The sequence below is a fragment of the Pristis pectinata genome, chromosome 26, assembly GCF_009764475.1.
Source record: "Pristis pectinata isolate sPriPec2 chromosome 26, sPriPec2.1.pri, whole genome shotgun sequence".
Taxonomy (NCBI): domain Eukaryota; kingdom Metazoa; phylum Chordata; class Chondrichthyes; order Rhinopristiformes; family Pristidae; genus Pristis; species Pristis pectinata.
Window position 1 is genome coordinate 21956444 of NC_067430.1, and position 25535 is coordinate 21981978.

The 25535-nt window shown below is 42.7% G+C and overlaps 1 protein-coding gene across 1 annotated transcript in view; it reads left to right on the forward strand.

Moving 5' to 3' along the window:
• The first annotated feature begins 9628 nt into the window (after nucleotides 1–9628).
• Nucleotides 9629–25535, forward strand: part of megf6b (multiple EGF-like-domains 6b) — a 326118-nt gene continuing 310211 nt past the window's right edge. Inside the window, exons 1-3 of the mRNA XM_052039029.1 lie at nucleotides 9629–10149; nucleotides 18962–19096; nucleotides 20779–20888. Of these exons, the coding sequence (XP_051894989.1) occupies nucleotides 10067–10149; nucleotides 18962–19096; nucleotides 20779–20888 (328 nt within the window). The 5' untranslated portion in view covers nucleotides 9629–10066. The remainder of the gene's footprint in view (nucleotides 10150–18961; nucleotides 19097–20778; nucleotides 20889–25535) is intronic.

Genomic DNA, 25535 nt, shown 5'->3' on the forward strand with positions numbered 1-25535 from the left:
CGGACTGGGCGGGGCTAGGGAAAAGGGGGCGCCAGGGGATTGGTTCGGAACCAGGCTTTGGGGCGGAGCCAAGGGATGAGGGCCGGTTCAGTGGGGGAGTGGAGCCAGGGGATTGGTTCGGAACCAAAGGGGATTGGGGCGGGAAGAGGTCGGGAATGCAGCGAGCCTCAGCTGGAAAGGGGCGGGATTTTAGGGCCGGTGTGTGGCCGGACCTGAGAGGGAAGAAATACAAATGGAAATGGTGGAGATATTCAGCAGAACAGGCAGCATCTGTGGGGAGAGGAAAGGTGAGTTAACGATAGCCGGTTCTGACAGAAACCTGGAAGGCTGGTTATCCCAAACTGCTGAGTTCAACGCATTAAGCCCCGGGAACCTGTTTAGATATTAGATGAAATGCTGCTCCTGGAGTTTATGCCGGGCTTCATTGGAAATCTGTCTTATTCTTGGGCAGTTTTTGGGGACTGAGGCGGATATGTATAAATTCGGGTGTTTTGGATTCAGAGGTGATGATGAGGCCAAATAGACAACTGTAGATCCTTTAGCGGGTGAGTCTGAAGTTGCGGATGTTGAGGGGTTGCAATCCTGCCGCTTACACCAGGCTTCCCAACACTTGGACTGGATGTGCTTGGAGTCATCCTGTTGTATTTTATAAAGGCACTGGCCTCTTTGGTCAATGCTGACTCTTCGAGGGGAATCCCAAAAGTACCAATCCCTTAATTCCCTGTCTCCAGAACTTATTCTTTCTCACACACTTGCTTGTCAACTTTTTGCCATTAACCTACAATATGGGGTAAATTATGGGACCCAATTAAGATGACAGCATATTTTTGAGATATGGGAGGGAACTGGAGCACCCTTGGAAACCCAACATGGTCACAGAAAGAACATGCAAGCTCTGCAAAGGCAGCACCTGAGGTCGGGATCAAACACAGGTCTCTCAAACTGTGAGGCAGTAGCACTAACTTCGCAATCATGCCACCCTGAATGCTCTTCCACTTTGTGTCTTTGGGGATGGAGACACAAATGGGCCCTGATATAGGGTTTTGACCCAAAATGTTGACAATTCCTTTTCCTCCCACAAATGCTGGCTTGACGATAGGAAGTAGAGGGTGATGGTAGGAGGTTGCTTTTTGGACTGGAGACTGGTGACTAGCAATCAATGCTGGGCCAGTTGTTGTTCATCATTTATATTTCAATGAGAATGTACACGGCATGGTTAGTAAGTTTGCAGATGACACTAAAATAGGTGGTATTGTAGACAGTGAAGAAGGTTATCAAAAATTATGAGGTGATTTTGATCAGCTAGGTAAGTGGGCTGAGGAATGGTAAAAGGCATTCAATCCAGATAAGTGTGCATTTTGGGAACTCAAACCAGGGTAGGACTTTCACAGTGAACAGCAGGGTCCTGGGGAGTGTTGTAGAACAGAGGGACTTGGGAGTACAAATACTCAGTTCCCTGAAAGTGGCATCACAGGTAGACAGGGTGGTGAAGAAGGCACTTGACATGCTGGCCTTCATCTGTCAGGGCATTGCTTAGAGGAGTTCGGACATTATTTTGCAGTTGTACAAGACGTTGGTGAGGCCACACCTGGAGTATTGTAAACAGGTTTGGTTACCCTTTGATAGGAAAGACATCATTAACCTGGAAAGAGTGCAAAGAGGATTTACGAAAGTGTTGCCAGGACTGGAGGGCCTGAGTCATAGGGAGAGGTTGGGTAGGCTAGGACTTCATTCAGTGGAGTGTAGGACACTGAGGGGTGATCTTATAGAGATGTATAAAATCATGAGGATGAATGCACAGTCTTTTTCCCAGGGAAAGGGAATCAAAAACTAGAGGCCATAGGTTTAAGGTGAGAAGGGAAAGATTTAAAAGGGTCCTGAGGGGCAACTTCTTCACACAGAGGGTGGTGTGTATGTGGAACGAGCTGCCAGAGGAAATGGTTGAGTCAGGTACAATAACAACCTTAAGAAGACATCTGAACAGTTACACGAATAGGAAAGTTTTAGAGGGAGATGCAGGCAAATGGGACCAGCTAGATGGGCATCTTGGTCCACATGGATGGGTTGGGCTGATGTGCCTGTTTCCATGCTGTATTGCTATGACTCTATGTGCTGCTCAACCTGCTGAGTTCCTCCAGCAGGTTGTTTATTGCGATATACTAGAGGATGCTGCCTTCCTTCAAGGAGGCTTTGACAATATCCTTGCATCTTTTCTTATGTTGGCTTGAATAATGTCTTCTCGTAACAGAGCTTAGATAGAATGACAGTTTCAGAGTCTGGTGTCAGGCACACAAATGACATGGCCAGTCCAGCAGTGCTGACCAAGTGTAATTGTGACCTTAATGATGAGGACGTTGGCCTGGGAGAGGATGTGGATCCTGGTTTGCTTATCCTTGCAGTGGGTTTGGGGAATTTTACGGAGAATGTTAGTGCATCCTTCCAGAGCCTTGAGGTGTCTGCTGAAGGTAGACTAAGCTTCAGAAGCACATAGGAGAAGAGGATTCACTGCTTCCTGGCAGACTGAGTTTTGCGCCAGCTTTGATGCTTGAATATTGAAATACCCTTTTCCTCAGGAAGAAGATAAAGAGATCAGAGTGGGGATGGGATGGATACTTTTCAGGGTCACTATTGCAGCTGAATAGAGATATTCCATAAAACAGTCACCCAAGCTACACTTAATTTCTCCAAAGCAGGCAAGGTCACATTGTGAGCACCGAGTGCCGTATGAAAAATTGGAATTCTTACAGGGTTTGACAGGCTACTTGGAGGGAGGCTATTTCCCCTGGGTAACGGGTCTAGAATTGGGGTGGCAGGTGCTGTAGAGATTGGTGTTGAGGCCTCATGGGCTGCTGCTTTACGGGGTTCAATCTTGACCTTGGGTACTATCTGTGTGGAATTTACATGTTCTTCCTGTGATCACATGAATTTCCCACAGGTCCTCTAGTTTCCTCCCACATGCCAAAGATGGTAAGTTAATGAGCTCCTGTAAGTTGCCCCTACTGTAGTTGGATGGCAGGAGAACCAGCTGGGAGGGAAGGAGTTGATGGGGATGTGAAAGGAAATATGGGATTAATGTAGATGGGTACTTGATGGTCGGCATGGACATTGTGGGCTGAAGGGCCTGTTTCTGTGCCGTGTGTTCTATTATATATAAAGGTATTGAGGATTTGGTTGCCAAATTTGCTGATGATACAAATGTAAGAGACGTAAGAAGGCTACAAAAGGATGTAGATAGGTTGAATGAGTGGCCGTAAGTATGGCAAATGGACCATAACGTGGGAAAAGTTGAAATTGTCCATTTGGCAGTAAAAATGGAAAAAAAAATTATCTAAATGTTGAGAGGATGTGGAGGAACCTGGGTGTTCCAAAACATGATTTGCAAAATGCCAGTTTGCAGATACAGCAAGTAATTTGTAAAACTAACTACTTATTATTCTTAGTTAATACTGTGAGATCTGAATATAAAGGTAGAGAGAGTTTGCTTTAGGCATTGGCAAATCCACATCTGAAGTACCATGTACATTTGTTTCCTTATTTAAGGAAGGATTTTAGTGCACTGAAGTAATTCAGAGAAGGTTTACTAGACTGTTACCTGGAATGGGCAAATTGTTTTAGGAGGAAAAGATGGACAGACAAGGCTTGTATCCACTGGAGTTTACAAGAGTGAGAGGTGATTTAATTAAAACATAGTATCCTGAAGGATCTTCATAAGATGGATAAGGAGAGGACCTTTCCGTCTGTGGGAGAACAAAGAATTGGGGTCACTATTTAAGAATAATGACAGAGGTAAGGCAAACCATTTTCTCCCAGAGAGTCACGAGTCTTTTATCTGGCATCTTATTGAATGCCTTCTGGAAATTCAAATACAATACATCTACAGGTTCCCCTCCATCAACTTTGCATGTTATATTCGTGAAGAATTTGGGCAAATTTGTCAAACATGATTTTCCTTTAATAAAACCAAATTAACTTGATTGGATTGCATTAAGCTTTTCTAAATGACTAGCTATTTCTTCTAATGCCTGGACTCAAATGATCTAATTAAGCAAATGTACCACAGTCAGGTAATGTAAGTTCACCATACAATAGATATACATCCCATTGTGTGTCTTAATATTGGATACTAGGAGGTATATATACATCCTGTGCCTATTGTTTGTACAATTTGATGATTTGGTCAGGTTGAGTGCTTGAACCCATTAATGAAGGCATTCTTGTCTCAGTGTCAGAAAGGTGAAGATTCAAGTTTGATGTGACTGGGAGAGGATAATGATTGGCTTCCATTCCAGAGACCAGCAGAAAATCTAGACTGAGCATCCTTCATAACCTTGGGCTTCCAAAAGAAATCCTCGACCAATTTATGCACAGCAAGATCCTACAAGCAGCAAAGTGATAATGACCTGAAAGTGGATGGAGAAATAAATGTTAGTCCTTTCCTGCTTCACAAGGGCAGAGAGGAGTGGGTGAGAGGGAAAATAGAGAAGCAGAGAAAGAGAGAGGTTAAAAAATGAAGAATAGCAAGAAAGTAAACAAAAGTGAGACTGACGAGGGAGAGAGAAAGGGAAGGATAAAGGGAGAATGCCGAACACTAAGAGAGGGACAGGCACAGAAGTGGGTAAAGTGAAATGGAGAAGTAAAGGGAGGAAGTCCAAGAGGGAGAAAGAAAGGGAGAAAGAAAGGGAGCAAACCACTTTGTAAGCAATGTTTTAATTTAGTAGTTAATGTGGCTCTCACACTGAAGATTTTTTTTACCAAAGTGGTTTCCACTTGAAAATAGTGATGATCACTGCCCTAACACATTTAACAGCTTCTTAGTAGATGGTTGATGCCAATCTATAGTGACACCAGGGGGCAGCAAATCCTGAGCAAACATCAAAAACTGCAGCAGAGCAGTGAAGAATTTTCCTCTGGAAAGAGAGATACCGGTTATTTTCCTCTTTTGAAAAGGGAAAGATATTCAATATTCTTCAATTGGAAAAATGTCCTTTAGAATTTTAGTGTAATTAGTTTAAACTTCCATCCTTGAAGAGAAGGAAACAGATGAGATATGGAAAGAGAGAGGGATGCAGTGAATTCATCTACTTTTTGCATTTGGACTACCAACATTTCACACATTCCTTTAGTTTTCTCTTTGTCTCTCTTGAAGGTGCAGCCTTTTGCAGGACTACAATTCCACTGATGCTGACATGGGCAATGGGCTCAGAATGAGGTCAATTATTTTGGGGGATGGGACCAGATTGGCATGTGTTGGTAAATTTCTGGACACTATTTCAGAAAGAATCACTATTACATGACTGAATTTTTTTACTCTTTTTATTTGACAAAATAATTTTGAAACTTAGCTGTGTAATCACGACTTACACACTGGATGCAAGCTTTTACAGCTGATACAGTGAATAAATTTAGGAGATTGATATATTCTAACAATATCTTACTGTTAGTTTTCGGTGCTCCTGAGCAGAATTGGAGCAAGTTCAAATGCAAACTGTGTCTCTACTTCCTTGCACTGCACTCTTTTAGCCACTTGGGCATGACACCATTCCAATTCTAGGTCCTATTTCAGAAACCAGATTTCAGTGTTTTCACTATAAACCTTTCTGCTGAAAACTGCGACAGTGTTTGAGACATTAAACCAGATCAACTTATGGCCATGGTGACGTTTATTAACATTTCTGATAATTCAGATTCAACTGAGCATGTTCCTCACTGATGTGCACTTTTCTTACAATCAATTATGATACTTTCCTTCAGGAAAACTGAAGAAGAGGCAAGTTAGTATCTGTTTAATGCTTTCTCCCATCTCTAGAGCTTCTCACAACATGGATATTAACTGGCTGTGGCAGGCAAGAATGGAGCAGTTGGGCAGTTAAATTCCAGGTGGTGTACTTGCAGTTTTGTTTCCCACGCAGCTTTAACTGAACAGTTTGCTGGTGGCATCCACACATTAATCAGTGGTCTGTAGTTCAGTTAAAAGCCCTAATTAGGACTTTGGCTATTGCCTGTCCCACATTGCAATTTGCTCAATGCAAGCTCCCAGACTTTCCCTTGTGTCTCAGGTAAAATTGACTGGGAACACTTTGCCATCAAGACACCAGTGCACCAACAAACGAGGTTTCCAAAATGGAAAGGCCACCATTCATTCATGCCTCTTATTGTCCAATCTTATACAGACAGCATTCCACAATGCATTTACTCCATTCTCCTGCGGCCTCTCCTAATATTTCACATTTTCAGAAATGTTCCCCCTTGCTCCCAGTATACAACATTGGTGAATAATTCCATGCAGAATGTTCTTAGTTCTTATATATTTAGGAATTAAATAGTTTTGCCTAGACTCCTGCAACCCTTATTTTTTTCTGTCCCATAGATACTGATTCTTGTTGGTGCACAGGTTCAAAAGCACTGTCCTACTGTTAACCATTCTTGGCAATGAGTGTTAGCCATTTATTCACCACTGAAACCAGCATTATTTCCAGCAGGAAACAACAACAGGAATATAGGCTGAGTTTTCCCTCTGCTATCTCCTCTTCCACCTGAATCCCATACCCGGCTACAGTTCAGGATTGGTGGCCCAGCTGAGCTCAGTTAACTTAACACAGGTTAGATTAAATGTGCAACTTTCCTGGTTGGAACAGCTTGATCTAAAGAGCAGCTGAGCCACGGGGAAGGGGTTGGGTTGGGTGTTGGCTACTTAAATGATATATTTTCAGCTGTAGAGTTGTATTGAGCTGAATTCCTATAAAGTAAATTGATAGTTGTTTCTTCCTATAAAAAAGCATTAATGGAGGAGGCAGTGCTCTTCTCAGATCACAGGACTACTGCGCTCGGAGGAGTCATGGTTCGCATGCTCAGTGGTGAGTAATCCTGTGATAAGTTTGCCCATATGATCAATTATGTGAGAATGTAGTTCAGCTGAACCTTCTTTGGTCATACATCCTGCTAACACCCTCTGGGCTCTGACAAATGATAAGACAGCAGAGGTAATGGTGGTTAATGAAAGCTCGCAACCATGAGCTGAATAACAGGACAAACTCCCAGTGATGGTGTGCTCTGGTGTTTGGGGCCAAATACTCTCACTGTTTGCAGAAAGAAATGGTTCGTACCATTCCAAAACAACAATTCAAGTGTTCTTGAAGTATAGTCACTGTTGTAATGTTGGAAAGATAATAGGCTATTTGGATATGGCAAGCTCCCACAGATAGCAATTAAATAAGTTAAACAAATTACAGTGTCCGGTAGCACATGGGTTCAGTTCCTGGGCCAGAAGCCAGAGTTCTGAGTTTGAATGCCATCACAGCAGCTGGGGAAGTTAAGTTCAAATAATTAGATGCACCTGGAATTAAAACTTGTGTACCTAACAGCAAACTGTAGAGTTGTTATAAGCATCTCTGACGGCATGGCATTCCCGAACTTAAGTGAAAACCCAAAGACTGCGGATGCTGAAAATCTGAAATAAAAACAGAAAATGCTGGAAACACTCAGCAGGTCAGGCAGCGCCCGAAAATAGATTTAATGTTTCAGGTCAAAGATCCTTCATCAGAACATAGTGTCAGACTGAATTATGTGTCAAGTCCAGAGCGGTATTTTATTTTTTGACTCAAAGTTGAGAGTGCTACTTACTTAGCCAGGGGCCAGAGTATGCTCCAGTTTAATGGAAGCAACTTGTGCATCTACTTTGCCACTGGTCTTGATATTTCCTGCCACTTGATTAAGGGAGAGCATAGATAGTGTGCATTGGCAAGTTGTTTGACAACAGGGAGGATGTCAGTGTCAAGCCAGCCAGCTTAGTTCAGTCTGTGCAAAAGTAGCAATTGCACTGTTAGTGAATGATGTGTCAGGGCTCTGGACACATGCTGCGGCAGAGCTGTTGGTTTGCTGCACCTGGAACGCTGGCGTGGAGAAGGCAAACTTTTGAGATTTCGATTGACACAGCCAATACGCTGAATGAACACATCTGCACTGAGTTGTATGAATCTATAACACATGTAGGGAAGTTTTCAGGTTTCGCAACAAATACTCCAACCACTTGTAGGGGTTTTTTTGTGTTTCTAAAAAGGTTTGGACTTCTGGCTCAGCACTGGGTTCATCTGACAGTATTGCATTTAAGCTTAGTGTTTTTTTAAAATAAGATTTTCTTCCTTGTCCTTGGTTCGAGTTCCACCAGAGTGGAGATGTGTCAGGTACCTCAGCCAGAGGTTAGCTGAGATGGGGAGTGTTAAAAGGCCCCCGTGGAGGCCATTGTTACCAACTTGATTCTACTTTGCGGCACCTCGGAGAGAAAAAAATGCATTGGCTGCAAAGCGCTCTGGGCTGTCCTGGGGCCGTGAAAGATACTACATAAATACCTGGCACGTTTGTTGTTCATAGATTCATGTCACAGAAACGGGTCCTTTCGGGCCACCTATGCCATGCTAACCATGATGTCTGTTTAGGCGAATCCCTTTTGCCCGTGTCCCTCTACACCTTTCCTGACCATATGCCTTGTAAGCGTTGTAATTGTACCTGCCTCTACCAGCTCCTCTGGCAGTTTATTTCCAGTAGTTCACCCAGGACGTTTCGATTGGCGTTCTGTGAAAGGATAGACGCTGCTTGGTGAAGACAGGATCGGACTTGCAACGGCACTCCTCTTGTGAGTGAATAGCTCGCTGCCTGTGCTTGTACAGTGAGGGACCAGAGGGCGGCTGGCATCCCGCCGAACGGTACCTCGGAACGGTACCTCGGGTGGTTCGGGACCTCCCCTTGCCCCGTCCATAGCAGAAACCTTGGTGACATGGTCCAAGGTTACAGCTGGAGTTCGGGAAGAGAACCCGGCGCCCATCTTTCGGTGACCGTGTGCCATGATCCGTTCCGCCTTCAGCCAGTTGCGCTGTTACTAATTCCCCAGCAGAAATGTGGTGTTGCCTTCTCGCAGGACCCAGCCGCACAAAAGTCCACTTAGGCACACACTCCTCAGTCGCTCTTTAATTTACAATATTCAAAGTAAAACAAAAGTCTCCAGGTCACAATCAAAATTTCGAGGATGCTGGAATTGTACAATATCAACAGAAAATGCTGGAAGCATTCAGCGGGTCAGACACGGAAGAGAGTTAACCCTTCAGGTGGATAATTAATCAGGATTTAAAATGTTGGAGATGATCAGTTTGTTAACACGGGAAAAAGAGGGTGGGGTGGGGTATGAGGGAGCAAGGATATTTATACTTTGGTTAAACGCAGGAATAAACAAATAGCAAAAGCGACGATGGTGCTCGGCTAAAGGGGTTGGTGATGGAGTATATTTATAACCTCTTTTTTTTGTGTGTGGTGTTATCCAGGGCTCTGGACACAATCTCCCTTCTCCTCAGCGAATTCCTAAACGCCCAACGCAGTTTGCAGGGCAGTCTTGAACTTGCTTTCGTTCTAATCCACGTTGGCACATGGGCTGATTAAAAGAAAGCAGCGCTGGGACTTAATCGCCCCTCGCTCGCTCCCCCCGCCCGCAGTAGTCTGGGGTACAAGCATGGTTTAGGGTGGGGTGGGGTTATCTGAGTGAATGGAGGGGGGTGTGTCCGATCTGAAACTCCACCTCCGTGGTGGATGCAGATGTAAGGACCGGGTGCACTTTAGCGGTGATGTGACCGGTGCTGTGGCAGCGCCGGGATCTCTGGCACGCGTGAATGTGTGTGAATATTGTTCTGTGTTCTCCCTGTGCTGAGCAGAGTCATGGGAACGTTCGAAGCCCCATCCTCCCGAATGGCTGGTTAACACAAGGCATTTCAGGTTAAATGCCACTCCCACAGCTAACTTGAGAAGGATGAACCTGTGAAATGATCACCCTCGACTCTTAATTCGTGTTTTAATGGAAGCTGGGAAAAGAAAATTAAGGAAAATCAGCATTTCAGAAAGTCTCAGAGATATTTGGATTTTCCTGAAAAGATGCCAGTCCGAACTGTAGGGGAGTTTACACCGAGGACCAGTTGATACTTTTTTTTGTCTTTGGGGGAAGTTTTGCACTTTGTAAGTTCTCGAGGAAGAGATCAGGATCCTTAACGGCATTTAATACAAGTGCCTTAAACTGTCCGCTAACAAAATGTATCAAGTGTCAGCAAACATTTGTTTGCTGTTCCTCGTTGTGACCTCTGCGATTAACACGGGAATAATGCAACCCCACATGTAAGTATCGCTTTTTAAAATTTGGCAGTTGTTAAAGACCCTTAATTGATTGTAAAAACATATTTTAGGATTTTTGCGACTTTTAATACGAACGTTGAAATGTTCTTTCCGTCTGGGCAGCTGAATTGCAGTTCGGACATAGGTTGTTTGCATAAACAGTAGCGTCTGTTAATTGCCTGTCTATTGGACCGGCAGCTCCGTCTGGTTAACAGAGCAGCACTTACGGTGGAATCGACGAGGAGATGGGTTCGATTCTGGTGAATTTCGCCAACAGCTCTTGAATGTTTTTGAACGACAGTTCGATAACTTCCCAAAGTAATCCTGGACAGAAGGAATCCATTGTGTGAGCGCCCGCTCTTTGAATTTTCCCTTGGAGTAACTTTTATCAAATGAAACTTAAACTTTTTGTATTTCTTTGTAGTTGTGAATTTGTTAATTTTCTCTTGTGAACGCAGTACAGAATGTTGTAATAGGTATATCTGCAATTCCATATTATATACCTGGTTCCCGTTTTCTGTCTCTCCCTCCCATATGTGCTGCTCTCCAGGCTCCTCTCCCAGATTTCCCCCAATCAAGAATTAGCCATGCATCAACAACCATCCTTCCTCCCCCCCCCCCCCCCATTACTCGAGGGTGGTGAGTCCAAATGTAGTACTCCTACTTTAATCCTGAATAAAATCAATTAATTCAGCGTTGCCAGGGGTCTAATTCAGAGCCTTACTGCTGTATGCAGTCCTTTTTGCACACTGAGCCACTGTACAGACACGTCATAGAGTCTTACCGCATGGAAACAGGCCCTTTGGCCCAACTCATCCATACTGTGTTTCCCCAGAGAGCTAGTTCCATCTGCCCACATTCGGCCCATTGCCCTCTAAACCTTTCCTACCCATGTACTTATGTATATGGCTTTTAAATGTTGCTAATGTGCCTGCCTGAACCACTACATCTGGAAGTTCAGGCAGGCACCACCCTTTGCATGAAGAAGCTGCTCCTGATGTCCCTTTTAAATCTCTTGCCTCTGATCTTAAACCTGTACTCTTGTTTTTAGCACCTCCTTCCTGGGAAAAAGACTATGTGCTTTCATCCTGTCTATGCCCCTCATGATCTTGTATACCTCTCAGGTCACCCCTCTATCTCCTATGTTCCACGGAATAAAGTCCTAATCTACGCAACCATAGTTTGTAACTTAAGCCCCCAAATCCAGACAACATTCTGGTAAATCTTTTCTGCACTCTTTCTAGTTTAATAATACCTTTTCTATAACAGGGTGATCAAAACTGAATGTAATACTCCAAGTGAGGCCTCACCAACATCTTGTACAATAAAGTCAAAGTTGAGTTTATTGTTGTATGCACAGATGCAATGAAAAACTTACTTGCAGCAGTATCAGAGGCACATAGCATCATATAAGCAGCATTCACAAAGAAAAACATAAATTAAACATATATGATACAAAACTTTTACAAGAAGAAATCACAATTAGAACAAAAAGTCAATTTTTGTGCAAAGTAATCAGAGTGGTCATAGTGTTGCTAAACTGTAGTGGTGATTAGGGTTCTACCAGTTGGTTCAAGAACAAACTGGTTGAAGGAAAGTAGCTGTTCTTGAACCTGGTGGTGTGAGTCTTTAGGCTTCTGTACCTCCTACCCGATGGTAGCTACGAAAAGATGGCATGGCCCAGATGGTGGGGATCTTTGATGGATGTTGCCTTCTTGAGGCAGCACCTCCTGTAGATACTACTGATGGTGGGGAGGGATGTGCCTGTGAAGTATTGGGCAGAGTCCACTACTCACTGTAGCTGCTTGCGTTCCTGCACATTTGAATTGGTGTACCAGACCATGATGCAACCAGTCAGATACTTTCAACAGTACATCTGTAGAAGTTTGTTAGAGTGTTCGGTGACAAGCTGAACCTCCTTAACCTCCTAAGAAAGTAAAGTCGCTGGCACGCTTTCTTTATGATTGCATCAATGTGCTGGGCCCAACATAACATCCTAACTCCTATACACAATGCCTTGACCGTTGAAGGCCAGCATACCAAATGCCACCTTCACCACCCTATCTACCTGAGATGCTGCTTGCAGTGAATTATGCACTTGCACTCCTAGGTCCCTCTGTTTAACAACACTCCCCAGGGCCCTACCATTAACTGTGTAAGTCCTACACTGGTTTGATCTCCCAAAATGTAATACCTCACATTTATCTGGATTGAAAGCCATTTGCCATTCCTCAGCCCACGTACCTAGCTGATCAAGATCCCCCTGTAATTTTTCCTTCCACACTGTCTACAACACCAGCTATTTTAGTATTATCTCCAAACTTACTAACCATGCCTTGTACATTCACATCCAAATCGTTTCTATAAATTACAAACAACAAAGGTCCCAACACTAACCCCTGTAGCACACCACCAGACATGGGCCTCTAGTCCGAGGAAACAACCCTCAACCATCGCCCTCTGCTTCCTAGCACTGAGCCAATTATGAATCCAATCCGCTATGTCCCCCTGGATCCCATGTGATTCAACCTTCCAGACTAGCCTGCTATGAGGGACCTTGTCAAAGACCTTGCTAAAGTCCATATAGACAGCATCGACTGCCCTACCCTCATCTACTCTCTTGGTTACCTCCTCAAAGAACCTTGAGAGATTTGTCAGACACGATTTGCCACGCACAAAGCTGTGCTGACTGTCCCAAATCAGACCCTGTTCCTCCAAATTTTGGTAGCTCTTGTCCCTCAGAATCCCCTCCAGCAATTTACCCACCAGCTATGTCAGACTCTCCAGCCTGTAGTTTCCTGGCTTGTTTTTGCTACCCTTTTTAAACAATGGTACTACATTAGTCACTCTCCAGTCCTCTGGAACCCCACCTGTGGCCAGAGATGGATCAAAAATCTCCGCTGGGGCCGTCACAATTGCTTCCCACAAGGTCCGAGAATGCACCAGGTCAGGCCCTGGGGATTTATCCACCTTAATGCACTGTAAGGCCTCCAGTACCTCCTCCCTGCTAATTCATATGTGGTCCAAGACAACACCACTCATTTCTCTCATTTCCTCAGCCTCCATTGTTTACTCCACAGTAAAAACTGAAGAGACACATTCATTAAAAATCTCTTCCATGTCCTTTGATTCCACACATAGAAGGCCATTGACAGACATCTTTCTTTATAATAAAAGATCTGATTCTGTGCACTTGTACCTCCTAACTACACAATTAATCAGGGCCAGGGATCCATTGGGATATTCAAACTTGATTGCATAGGGACCCTGGACAGATCCAGTGGAAGTGCCACCTACATAGTGTACATGTTGTTACTAATCATGTTGTTACTTGGCTTTACATTACTGATTGCAAACATGCCTTTTCAGAGTCTTATTTGATACCTGACTAACTCAATATTTATTACATTTCTTTAGTAAAATTTGTGGATCTGAAAATTCATTTTTTCGTATGATCACTCATTGCAAATGGTGCTGCCAACAGATTTGGGGATTAGAGGGAGGTCCCACCCTTCAAACCAAAAAGGATATTATCTGATCCAGGAACCAAACTGGGTTTTGGGTTAATACCAGATTTTCTGGCACTAAGAACAGGGGAGATCCTACCAATGAGCTGGCCAAAATCTATCCCTCAACCAGAACATAAAGAACAGATTATCTGGTCATTGTTATGTTGCTGTTTATGGATTGTGATTAATGGGATTAAATATAAAATTGTTGCATAACCTGAGCCATGATGTAGGTAATTAACATCAGGTTGGATTATGTACCTGAGCTTCAATATACAAGGTAGGTATCAGGCTGGGATGCAAATTTAGGCTGCAATATAGAGGGGATCATCAGGCTGGGATCTGTATTTGGGATGTGAAAGAGAGGACTAGATTCTGGCTGTTGTAAAAACAAAATCACTGAAAATACACAGCTGGTCAGGCAGCATCTGTGAAGAGAGAAAACAGGTTCCTTGATCCTTCAAATATTTATCTATCTCCACCTTAAATATATCTAATGATCTGACCTCCACCACCCTTGTGGGCAGAGAATTCCAGAGATTCACTGCCCTCTAAGAGAAGAAATTTCTTTGCACCTCAGTTTTAGATGATTGGCCCCTTATTTTCTAGCCATGTCCCCTTGTTCATGACTCCCCTTGTCTAAAAGCAGATCTTGGCAACTAAAATACTTGATTGTCCCGATCAACAGGGATTGTAATACAAATCTTGAGTAAATCAATTTTATTTGATTAGTCTTACAGCACAGAAACAGGTCCTGTGGCTCAACCGGTCCATACCGACCAAGATTACCATCTAAACTAGTCCCATTTACCTGCATTTTGGCCCATATCCCTCTAAATCTTTCTTATTCATGTACCTTACAAGCACTTTTTAAATGTTGTTAATGTACCTACCTCAACCACTTCCTCTGGCAGCTCATTTCATATACGGACCACTCTGAGTGGAAGAAGTTGCCCCTCTCTTTCCTCTTACCTTGAACCTATGCGCTCTAGCTCTTGAAATTAGAGCAATGCCAGCAATTACCTTGCACTGTAAAATATTTTCAACGTGTTTCTTTCTTTCTACACAATATATCATTTATGTGACATAATCTGTATGAAATACATCACCTGCAGATAGGCTAGTGGAACAATGGAATTGTGCTAAGAGATTCTTCGCATAGTAGAATATAACACCTGACTGAATTTTAGAACATCCATTTGACATGCCTGGCACTTGGACAATCCAATTCCAATAAGAGTCATCAGCTGCAGGATAGCAGAGTGTAAATTGTTATGAGATTATGTGCAATTCACGACGTGGGAGGGGGGGCAGATTTTAAAGGTCCATCTTTCATGGGAAGCAGGAAGTTGTTTGTAGCATCCAAGCATAATTACTTTGTAAATACTCAGATATTTAAAATCTGCTCTGTTCATTGTAATAGTGTTATCTCAGTTTTTGTTAAATGAGGAATTACACAATTGTGGCACTCAGTAAATGGATCTGCAGTGAGATTGCTTAATGCAAGATGGTTATATAAATGTGGTAGTATGAAATTCACTGTCTGTTATTCCAGTGCAGAAATTAACTATTTATATTGTGATTATTTGACATCTGTGATGTTAAATAAAATGTCAAGGTGGGGGTTTGGGCAAGGTGATGGAGAGATAGAATTGGATGTGACTAGTGCACCAGAGAAAATTGATTTGACATTGATGGATGATGTTACCAAGGGGAGAATGGGCCCAAACAAGTGTGAGGTACTGCACTTTGGGAAGTCAAATTCTGGTAGGACACATAGAGTAAATGGCAGGGAGCATTAATGTAAAGAGAGACATCCCTGAAAATGGCGACACAGGTGGATAGGGTAGTGAAGAAGGCATTTGGTATGCTCGCTTTCATAGGCCAAGACATTGACTATAAGAGTTGAGATGTAATGTTGCAACTGTGCAAAACATTGGTTAGACTGCACCAGGAGTATTCTGGTCGCCACACTACAGGAAGGATGTGTTAGCAATGGAGGTAGTACAGAAGCGATTCACCAGGATGTTGTGTGGAATGGAGGGCTGCTGTTATAAGGAGAGACTGGATAGGCTGGGTTTATTCTCACTTGAACATAGAAGGCTGGATGGTGATCTCATAGAGGTTATAAGATTATGAGGATCATTGATAGAATAGATACTCAATCTTTTTCCCAGGGAAATTACGCCTAAAAAAAACTTCTTGGTTTTTTAAAAATTAATTTCTGTAACTTTTAAAATAATTAATCTTTAGTCACTGGAAAGATAGCTTTTGCTCCCCTAATATTCTTACACATAGAGTTGCTGAACCAATTTACTGAAGTATATGTGGGGAATGGTGGTGGGCTTGAGAGAAATTTCCTGTCACCTGTTCTTGAAATGTATAATTTTACCTGTGGTCTGCAGTGGAAACTGGTCAACCTAGGGTTTCTGAAAGATGAGTGCAAGATATAGAAAATAACTCGAGCAAGTTACAATGCCCAATACTCAAAGGGTTAACCTATTTCCCCCACAGAAATCTCTTACTTGGATGCACACTGGTGCAAAACATTATTCCACTACGTGTCTCCTGGTTCTGTCCACAACTACTGCGATTTACGAGATAGTTCTGTGAGGAACAGTCTAATTCATAACCCTTCTCCTTCTTCTCCATTTCACAATTAACAAGTTTAATCGAGGCTTTTCAAACACCTCCCCAGACACCGCCAGTATTCCCTTAGCTTTCGCAAGCAACTACACTTCAGGCTTGAAGTTAGGGACCTACTGGCAAGTTTTCCTCAAGTATTCTGAGCTAGCTGGATCAGCCAGTCAAAGTTCAGCCTGGAAACAAAGACTAAGGTTGGATGTGTCACTGGGTTTTCTTGTAGGGACTCCGATGACCCAGGACTTCAATGTTGGTGGTAATTAATAACATTTGCATAGATTATTGCAATTAATAGAAACCATTTGGCCCAATTGGTTCTTGGCTGTGTTGATGCTGAACATAAAGACTCCTCCTATCGCTCTTCAACTCGCCCTCTGAATGTATTATTCTATTGCTTTCCCCCCTCATCTAGTTACCTAGAACTCCATCTATGCTACTCACCATAGCTACCCTCTGTAATAGCAAATTCCACATTCTAATCATTTCTTCTGAAATACCTAGTCTGTATACAGTATATCCAATATCTTGTATTTATGCTTCTGATTTTTAATGACCAATACCACACACCACACATTTTCTTTTGAATAAAAAACAGGCGATATGATCCTGATCCCAGTTTGACTCTGAACTGGATATACTCTAAGGGTAAGTGTTCCAACCTATACAAAGGCAGAGAACTCCAGATGCTCTGTCTGCTTTCTAATAGATATTAGGAAAGTCCATAGCCTGGAGGTGAGGATTTGCATTTCAGGAATTCCGATTCAAACACTAATTATATGGTATGGTGTCTGAGATGAAACTAATGTAGATCCAATGGGTGTGTGCCGGGAGTGAGTTGAGCTTCCTGGCTCACTTTATTTCTTTTGAAAATTTTGCATTCATTTTCATTCATTTGCATTTGAAGCGACTAAATTACTTTTATTCTAGGTCCATTGCTTACTCTTTCAGCGCCTCAGCCAAGTCCTCATTTTTAACCTTGAGTATCAGCAGACCATTTGACCACAGAGAGGCATTGCAGTCTGTTAGTTGTCCTGAATTCACATGCAAGGGTTCCTAATTGCCATGTCGCAACAAGAGGAGAGATGTTGACATTGTGATGTTTTGACTTGTGAGTCAGTCGTACACACAAATAAAATTCCCTCTCTCTTCCCATAGCCCAGAAAATTGGATTGTTGTAATTGGATTTGATTATTTATGTACTACTAAAGGCAGGAATCCACTCTTTGGAATTTCCAAGGCTTTTCCTAACTGTCTTCTAGAGCTTGTGATTAATCTAGAGCTTTTTATGTCTTCTAGAGCTTTTTATCCTTGGTTGATAGAAGACATAAGTTGGAGACCCAGCACTCTTGACCAAGGCAGTGATCAGGATGATGTTGGATAGCCAAGGGGCCTGATACATTAACAGAATTTTACAAAGACATGTTATCCCACCCCTGGTAAAACAATATTCAGCAGGGGTTACCTGTGTGCAACCCACTGCTTCCTGGTGACCTGAACTTAATTTTGAATTTTGTGATTGGGAGCCATTCAAATCCATGAATATGTTAATACAAACAAAAATGTGTAAAGCATTACCAATCATACCTTGACTGATAATTCACAGCCAACCACCTCAAAAAAAATCCGTGTGGCAACATTAACAAGTCTTACAAAAGCAAAGCACAGCAGATGCTAGAAATCTGAAATAAGTGAAAATAATGAATAATGGAATTATCAGCAGCAAGAGAAAAAAATAAATAATGGAATTGTGGGAAAATTGGGAAAACCCTTGTGAGATGTTGTTTGTTAGCACACAGAGATCAGAATAACCTGTTCCTACTACAGAGGTGAAGTTCTGTATCTGCTACTGGTCTTTTATGTGAAACCTTCTTCAATGTTTGAGAAGGAAACATTTGGATCCAGTAGTCTGTAAGGAGGAGTCTAGAAGGGTCAAGGGCTTGCGTTTCTTCGTCTCATTTATAGGATGCAGGCATGCCCAACACTTATTGCTCAACACTAATTGTCCTTCTGAGCTACCTTCCACACATATGTGGCTGCTAGGTCAGGGTTAACAATCATCTTCATTGCAGTGGGTCTGGAGTTACATATTGGCCAGACCAGGTAAGGACAGCAGAAAGAAAGTCTACCTTCTGTGAAGAACCAGATGTGTTTTTAAGATGAGATTCATGGTTTCAAAGTATTATCCAGGTCATTAAATTTAAATTTCACAGCCGCCATTGTGGGTTTTAAACTGCTGTTTCTAGGTCTATAAATTGCTAATCCATCAATTTAGTCATTTCTGGTGGGAAGGAGTTCAGGCAATGGAAGAATAGTGATTTCTGCAACGCATTGGTGTCTGGTCTGAAGGGTGCTGAGTATCTGCATTTCCTTTGAGGGAGCTGGACAAGTTCCTTACTGGCACAGAGATCATACTATATACTGTACAGCTGGTTCATGTGATCTGCTGGATTGCCTTTGAGGGAATGGGCAAGGAATTTCAGTGTTTTATTCTTTCACTCTGGGCTTAGCCTCTACATGGGAAGGTCTGGTTTCCAAGCTCCACCCAAGATTGTGATGTGGGTCAGATCAGTTGGTTTTTCCTTTCCCATCATTGCTGCATGTTTTTTCTTTCAGTGCAGACAAGGACCTGTGTGTAATCAAATATTGTTGAACCCCTCATTCAGGCCTAATGTTTGCCCGGAGCAGGAGGTGGTGATGATTGGCCACAGGCAGCCATGCGTTCAGGCCTTCACCCGGATGGTCAAGGTGTGGAAACAAGGATGTGGAGAACAGAAGTGGTGTGTGGGACATGAGAGAAGGTATGTGACCCCAGGGGCATCCAAATCAACAGCTGGCCATGAATTGTTCATTCAAGTAAGCAGAAATTAGAATCCCATTCCATTTACTAGCCATACTTGTCAACTGATTTATTTTGTCTGTTAAAAACAAAGCAGCTAGGAAGTTTCTATTTTCCACATTTTTTATGAAGGTCTTGACTCTCAGCTGGTAAACAGGTTTTTCTCCCCATCCATTTTCCTTCCTAATCCCACTGTGCCCATAACTTCCAGGAGTTTGTATGGGACCTTAAAGAGTGAGGTGCTAATAGCTGTACAACTGCGCAGTCATCTCAGTTGAGATTGGTTCTGCTGATGTCCATACACACTCTTGTCATGGAATCACTGGATAGACATCAGGAACAGGAACTTTGGTTATTTTCCCTCCTTAGTGGAGAGGTTCTGATTGTTCCCTGGATGCTCTCCGTAGTCTAGAAGTCAAAGCCGAGACTTTCCTGCTTAGAATATTTCATATTAACATTAGTCAGGGCAGGTTCCCATGAAACTGGATGAATCCAACACACAATACCATAATTTTGAATCTTACTTTTAGCAGAAGAGTAGAATCATAATTATTTCAAAACTATTGGGAAAAATCATCTGCCTTTTAAAATAAATCTTTCTGTTGTACACCTGATCTTAATGTCTTTCATGACCATTGCACTAAATTTATTATAAGCCTTGATTCATTCTCTTGCTTTCTGTCTGATTCTTGTCCTCTTGCTCTTGCGTTTTCTTTCTGTAACTTTTGCTCTCCTCCATTTCAATTGCTGACGCATTCTTGATCTTTGCATTTTCTTGTGACTGTCTCTTGCATGTTCTATCTCTCTTGCTCTCATTGCTTTTTCACTCTTGTTCTAGTGCTCACTCTCTTCTGATTTCTCTTTCTTATTCTGTCTGTCATTTAGATTTTTTTTACAGTTCTTTTATTATCTGTTCTGCTCTTGTTTACTGAGCAGGGTAAGGGTTAACAGTTCACATCCACTTACGCCAGTTCATTGGGTAATGCTGCAAGCATCTGTTCCTGTTGCTATGACTGTGTCTATATACACCAACAATCCATGTTTACTTGCTCTTATATATTGTCACAAAAGAGTAAGGAACTTTACTTAAAGGGTGGGAAGTTGAAAGTACACAAAGAATTTATGGAGGTAATGACATTCGGTGACCTTCTATTTTAATGGTTACGGAGGAAGAAATTGGCTTTGGTTACTGCTACTGGTGCAATCCAGAGAACAGTTGAGAATAGGATAGATATTATTGGTGGATGAGAACAGGTTCGGCTCCCGACAAGCCTTGAACACTGAGTCAGCTCAGTTTAGTTGTAGCATTGTCAAATCTGAAGAAAAGATTGTGGCTTTGAGCCCCATTTTGACACTTGATGTAGAACCAAGTCAACTTCTAAGGCAAACCCATGTTACTGGCGAGGTGTTAAAGTGCTGATATGTTCTGCTATGCAGGTCCAGGTCGATGTTACAGTTGTAGCGGCACTGCTCAGAGTTAAGCTGAAAGTTCTTCTGGCTGATATTGAGTAAACACCATCAGATGTACCCAGTCATTGATACTGTACTGTAAGAGCTCAGTGTATATAGCAGTGCTGTTGTTGTGTTCACCTGCACTTTGATCATGGGATAGGGAGACTATAAGTGACTTTGGTTTCTTTGCAGGACTGCATATTACACTGCGTACAGACAAGTGTACAGGATGGACTTTCAGATGGTGTACAAGTGTTGCCCTGGCTGGAAACGACTCAACAATGAAGCGGGATGCTTGTACCGTAAGTTGCCCATTAACTTAATTTCCAAGTGTAGTGGCCTGACAGACTATTCCTGTCAATTCTATGTCTAGGGTTTTGTTAATTGTGTCATTAGTTTTCTTCCACTTGCATAGTGATGGCTTCAGCTTATTACCAGGCAGTATGAAAGTTATCATAGCTGGAGTTGTGTAATACTGAGTTATTTGCAAAAATTCCATGCGTGGCTTAAAATGATTACAGAGAGATAATCACAATGAACCACAATCACTAATGTCCTGCCAGAGGAAGTGAAATGCTTTGTAACAGATATTAACAAACAATACAACTGAAGAGTTGATGTTCCAATTAGACATTGTGGAAAGAAATAATTACCGCAGTTTGGAATTCTATCCATAGGTGTCACTAGTACTATTGCAAAGACTTTGTATATTTGCGAAGTACACTTAACCCATCTGGAAACTAAATATCCTTGGTGCCCTTGCCCAATTAGGCCTGACATGACTCGGTGGGCAGCATCTTGCTTCTGTGTCAGAAGGTCATTGTGTTGAGTTATATCACAGATACTTGAGCACAAAGCAAGGCTTTCTCTCCAGTGGCTCTCTTCACACTATTCACAGAGCAGAAGAGGAATTCTCGTGATGTCCTGGCCACTATTCATTGCTCAACACAAGTCAGAATTGGATATCAGGTCATTATTACATTACAGACACAAGAGACTGCAGACGCTGGAATCTGGAGCAACAAACAATCTGCTGAAGAAACTCAGTGGGTCAAGCAGTATCTGTGGGGGGAAAAGAATTGTTGACATTTCGGGTTGAAACTCTGCATCACAAACAATCAGGACTAGTGCAGGGTTTTGACCCAAAACATCGACAATTCACTTCCCCTCACAGATGCTGCTCAGCCAATTGAGTTCCTCCAGCAGATTGTTTGTTGCTCAGTATTACATTGCAGCGGTGGAACATTGCTAAGTGCAAATTTGTTGGCAATGCATATTTGACAGTTTTGCAGTACTGTCAGAAAGGATTAAAGCAGAAGATTTATTCCACTCAAAGTGCCAGTGCAACCTGCCCTTGCCACCTTTGGTTTCTCTGTTTCCATCTGAAACTCATACAGAATTTGCACAGTGTCCTGCAACTTCTCATGAAAACCTCACTGGTGATTTTTTTTTAAAGCTTGGATGAAACTGCAAGCCTAAGGCACAGGGAATTGCCTGGACTGGGTACGAGGAGAGATTGACCATTACTATGGAGTGTAGTTTGACAGATAGAAAGGAGAATTACTGTTCATAATTTTCCTCTCACAACCTCAACATTTCTCAACTTCAACATTTCTCAAAGTAGTTTAAAGTAACCAATTACCTTTTGTTGTGTAGTTACTATCAGAATGCAATAAACATGGCAACCAATTTCTGCATACTGTGCAGTAATGTCCAGATGATCTGTTTTTGATAATAATGATTGGGGCTAGGACACTGAGTAGATCTCCCATGCTCTTCAAGAAGAATTTCAGTAGCCCAGGACAATTAAGAATGTTCAATAAAATAAAAGCCATTGTCAACAATGCCCACATCCTGGGAAGAAAATCTAAAACCGGAAGATTATTTTGTTCACAGGAAAGTCCCTATCAGCTGTGGCTTGGTTGGTAATGATCTCACCAGCTTCAAGTCTCTATCCAGAAACTTGAGTACATGTACCTTAGCTGATATACTGAGTGCATCACCGAGGAGCTGCTGCACTATTAGAAATGTCGTCTCTCATTTCTGATGTTAAACTGAGCCACTTGAGTACTCATAAGAGATTTCACAATGCCATTCAAAAAGGCTGTTATCCCTGGTGTCCAATATTTATCTCTCAGCAAGAACAAATTAACTGGTTATGAAATCAGTGCTGTTTGAGTTGTGCACATTATAACTGTGATCCTACTTCACATGTACTTCATTGGCCCTGAAGTGCTTTTGGACATCCTGAATGTGACAGGAACACCTTTGTTTCTTTTTCATAGTAGGATGATGCAAAAGCATACACAGATATGCAGCTCAAACTAAGTTAATTTACTACATCCTGGTGGTCATCTCTGACTGGATGAAGGCCTCATAGGCATAGACTTAATGGATATCAGTTTTACATTGTCATACAGCATGGAAACAGGCCCTTCAGTGCTCCAAGTCCACGTCAACAATCAAGCACCTATTTACACAAGTCTTATTTTATTCTCCACACATTCTGATCAACTTCGTGCGGATTCTTCCACTCTCCTACACGTTAGTGGCATTTTACAGTGACCAATTAACCTACCAAACTGCACATTTGTGGGATGTGGGAGGAAGCTGGAGAACCTGGCAGAAACCCACATGATCATAGGGAGAAGGTGCAAATTCCATACAGACAGCACTGGAGGTAAGGATTGAACTTGGGTTACTAGAAGCATGAGGCAGCAGCTCCACTAGCTATGCCACTGTGCTGCCCCATAGTTTATGATTATATCAAGCCAATTGGACCCAGACGCAATGAGGCTTTATCTCTTGAGAGTGCATAGACAAGCTTTTGGTCACTTACCTTAATATCTCTGCCTTGCACTCAGTTCAATATCTTGTACTCCTGTGAAATATGTTGAAGGTACAATACACATGTAGACTGTTGCTGTCTGGAACGTTCACAAGGCTAATGAAACAAACATAGCCAGTGAGAGTAAGTTAATGTTAAAGTCACTCTGGGCACACACTTTGGCAATTGTTAACTTCTGTTGAAACAAGTATGAAGTTGGCAAAGCACTTGCAGCATCGTAAAACTAGAAACACTTGAGAGAGAAATCTGGTGGCATAATGGGTAGAAAGTGAATAATAAAGGAAGAAAAGGCACACAGCAACTGGCCAGGGACTATGACCTTTAGGATGGTAGTTTCAATCTTCAAAGCACTTCGGGGGCTCAGCAAATGGTCTCCCTCCCATGTCACCATGTGAGACCCCACCCCAATCAAGGGGCTGCATGGTTAGCCATTCCACCCCCTATCCAAGGGCCCAATGGTGGACATCCCCTTCCCCCAGGGCCTCAGGGCAGGCCACTACACCCACCTACCTGATGGCTTTACAGTGAACCATTCTCCCTTCGCTGCCAACCTCCCTCCCCCAGAGCTGCAAGGAGGCCCACTCTCCACCAGGGATTGTACATAGTGTTCCCCCTCCACCAGGGGCCCACTGCAGACAACCAAGGAAGTGGGTAGGGCTAATGCTGGATTTGGAGGTAAGGATAGAGATCTCATCCCAACACATTCCTGCTCCAGAGAAGAGAATCCAAGGCCCAGGCGTTAATTGCTGCAAAAAAAAACCCACCAAGGTCCTTGCAGCTCACTTCTTATTGTGCTGCAGGTTGAAAGATGCAGTAACAATGGAAATGGTGATTAATTTCTTTTTTAAAAAATATATCTACTTGGACGTTGCATAGTGCTTGTAGCCAACTTAGTTACTTGCGAAATGCTATAATCAAAAAAAAATTGCTGTAACCAAAATGTGGTCAGCAAGCTGCCACAGCAACAAAAAGTAATGATATGAATAATGTTGTTTGCAGGATAAGTATAGGACATGAAGCTGGGGAGAAGATCTCTGCACTTCCTTGAATAATATCATAGAATTTTTATTATCCACCTGAAAGATCAAAGGGTTCTTGATTTGATATCTCCCTGAAAAAAGTACACTTTTGATGGTGCACCTCCCTCGGGTGCGTGGCTAGATATGTCTCTGGAGTGGGGTGTGAACCCATGACCTGCTGAAACTGGCTAGCAAAGTCACGTATATCAGTGCTAATTGCCAATTAGTCTATAATAGGTCAAGACATGATGCAAGGAATTGACCCAGTGGTGGAGAGCTTTGGAATCTATAGATCCAAACTACAAACTACTAGGCTAAGGAGGTGGCAGGTTCTTCTTATTCATTGGGAGAAATGAAGAATGTTGCCCAAATCACTCCACAACGATTGGATGGCATTTTATAGCCCAATGACTGTTGCTTTTTAAGTAATGTGACTCTAAATTTGCTCATAACAGGTTCCACAAACAGAGTTGATAAGTGATAAGATTTTACCAATTTTCACTGGGATTCTGCGAGCTCCCAGCAAAGAGAATTAGGTTCTCAGTGCTACCTTGGACTCTCCTTCTCCATTTTGAGGTTCATGGGTTGGTGAGGACATTACACTTTTCGTAGGAGACTTTGAGAACAAAGGAATGGGTTTTAACATCTCTCAAACATTCCTGAAGTTCATGTTGAATTACAGGGATGAGAGTGTCTGAAGACAAGAAAGTATAAATATTTTGCATGAAGAAGACTCATCCAAAACTGCTGCTGGGATACTGATCACTCACCCTGGTGCTCCAGCCAGGATACTGACCACCTATCCTAGGACTCTGGCTGGGAGATTGACCATCCACCTCGGGGATCCTGTCAAGGCATTGACTGCCTGCCCGCCCCAGGACTCTGACAGGGAAAGTGACCGGCTATCTTGGGGCTCCAGCCTGGAAAATGACCACATGCTCTGGGGCTGTGGCCAGGAGAGTGACCACCTACCCCAGGGATGGAGAGTGACAATTTGCCCTAAGGCTCTGTCTGGGAAAACGACCATCAGTCTCGGGGCTCTGGCCTGGAGAATGACCGTCTGCCTCAGTTCTCCAGCTAGG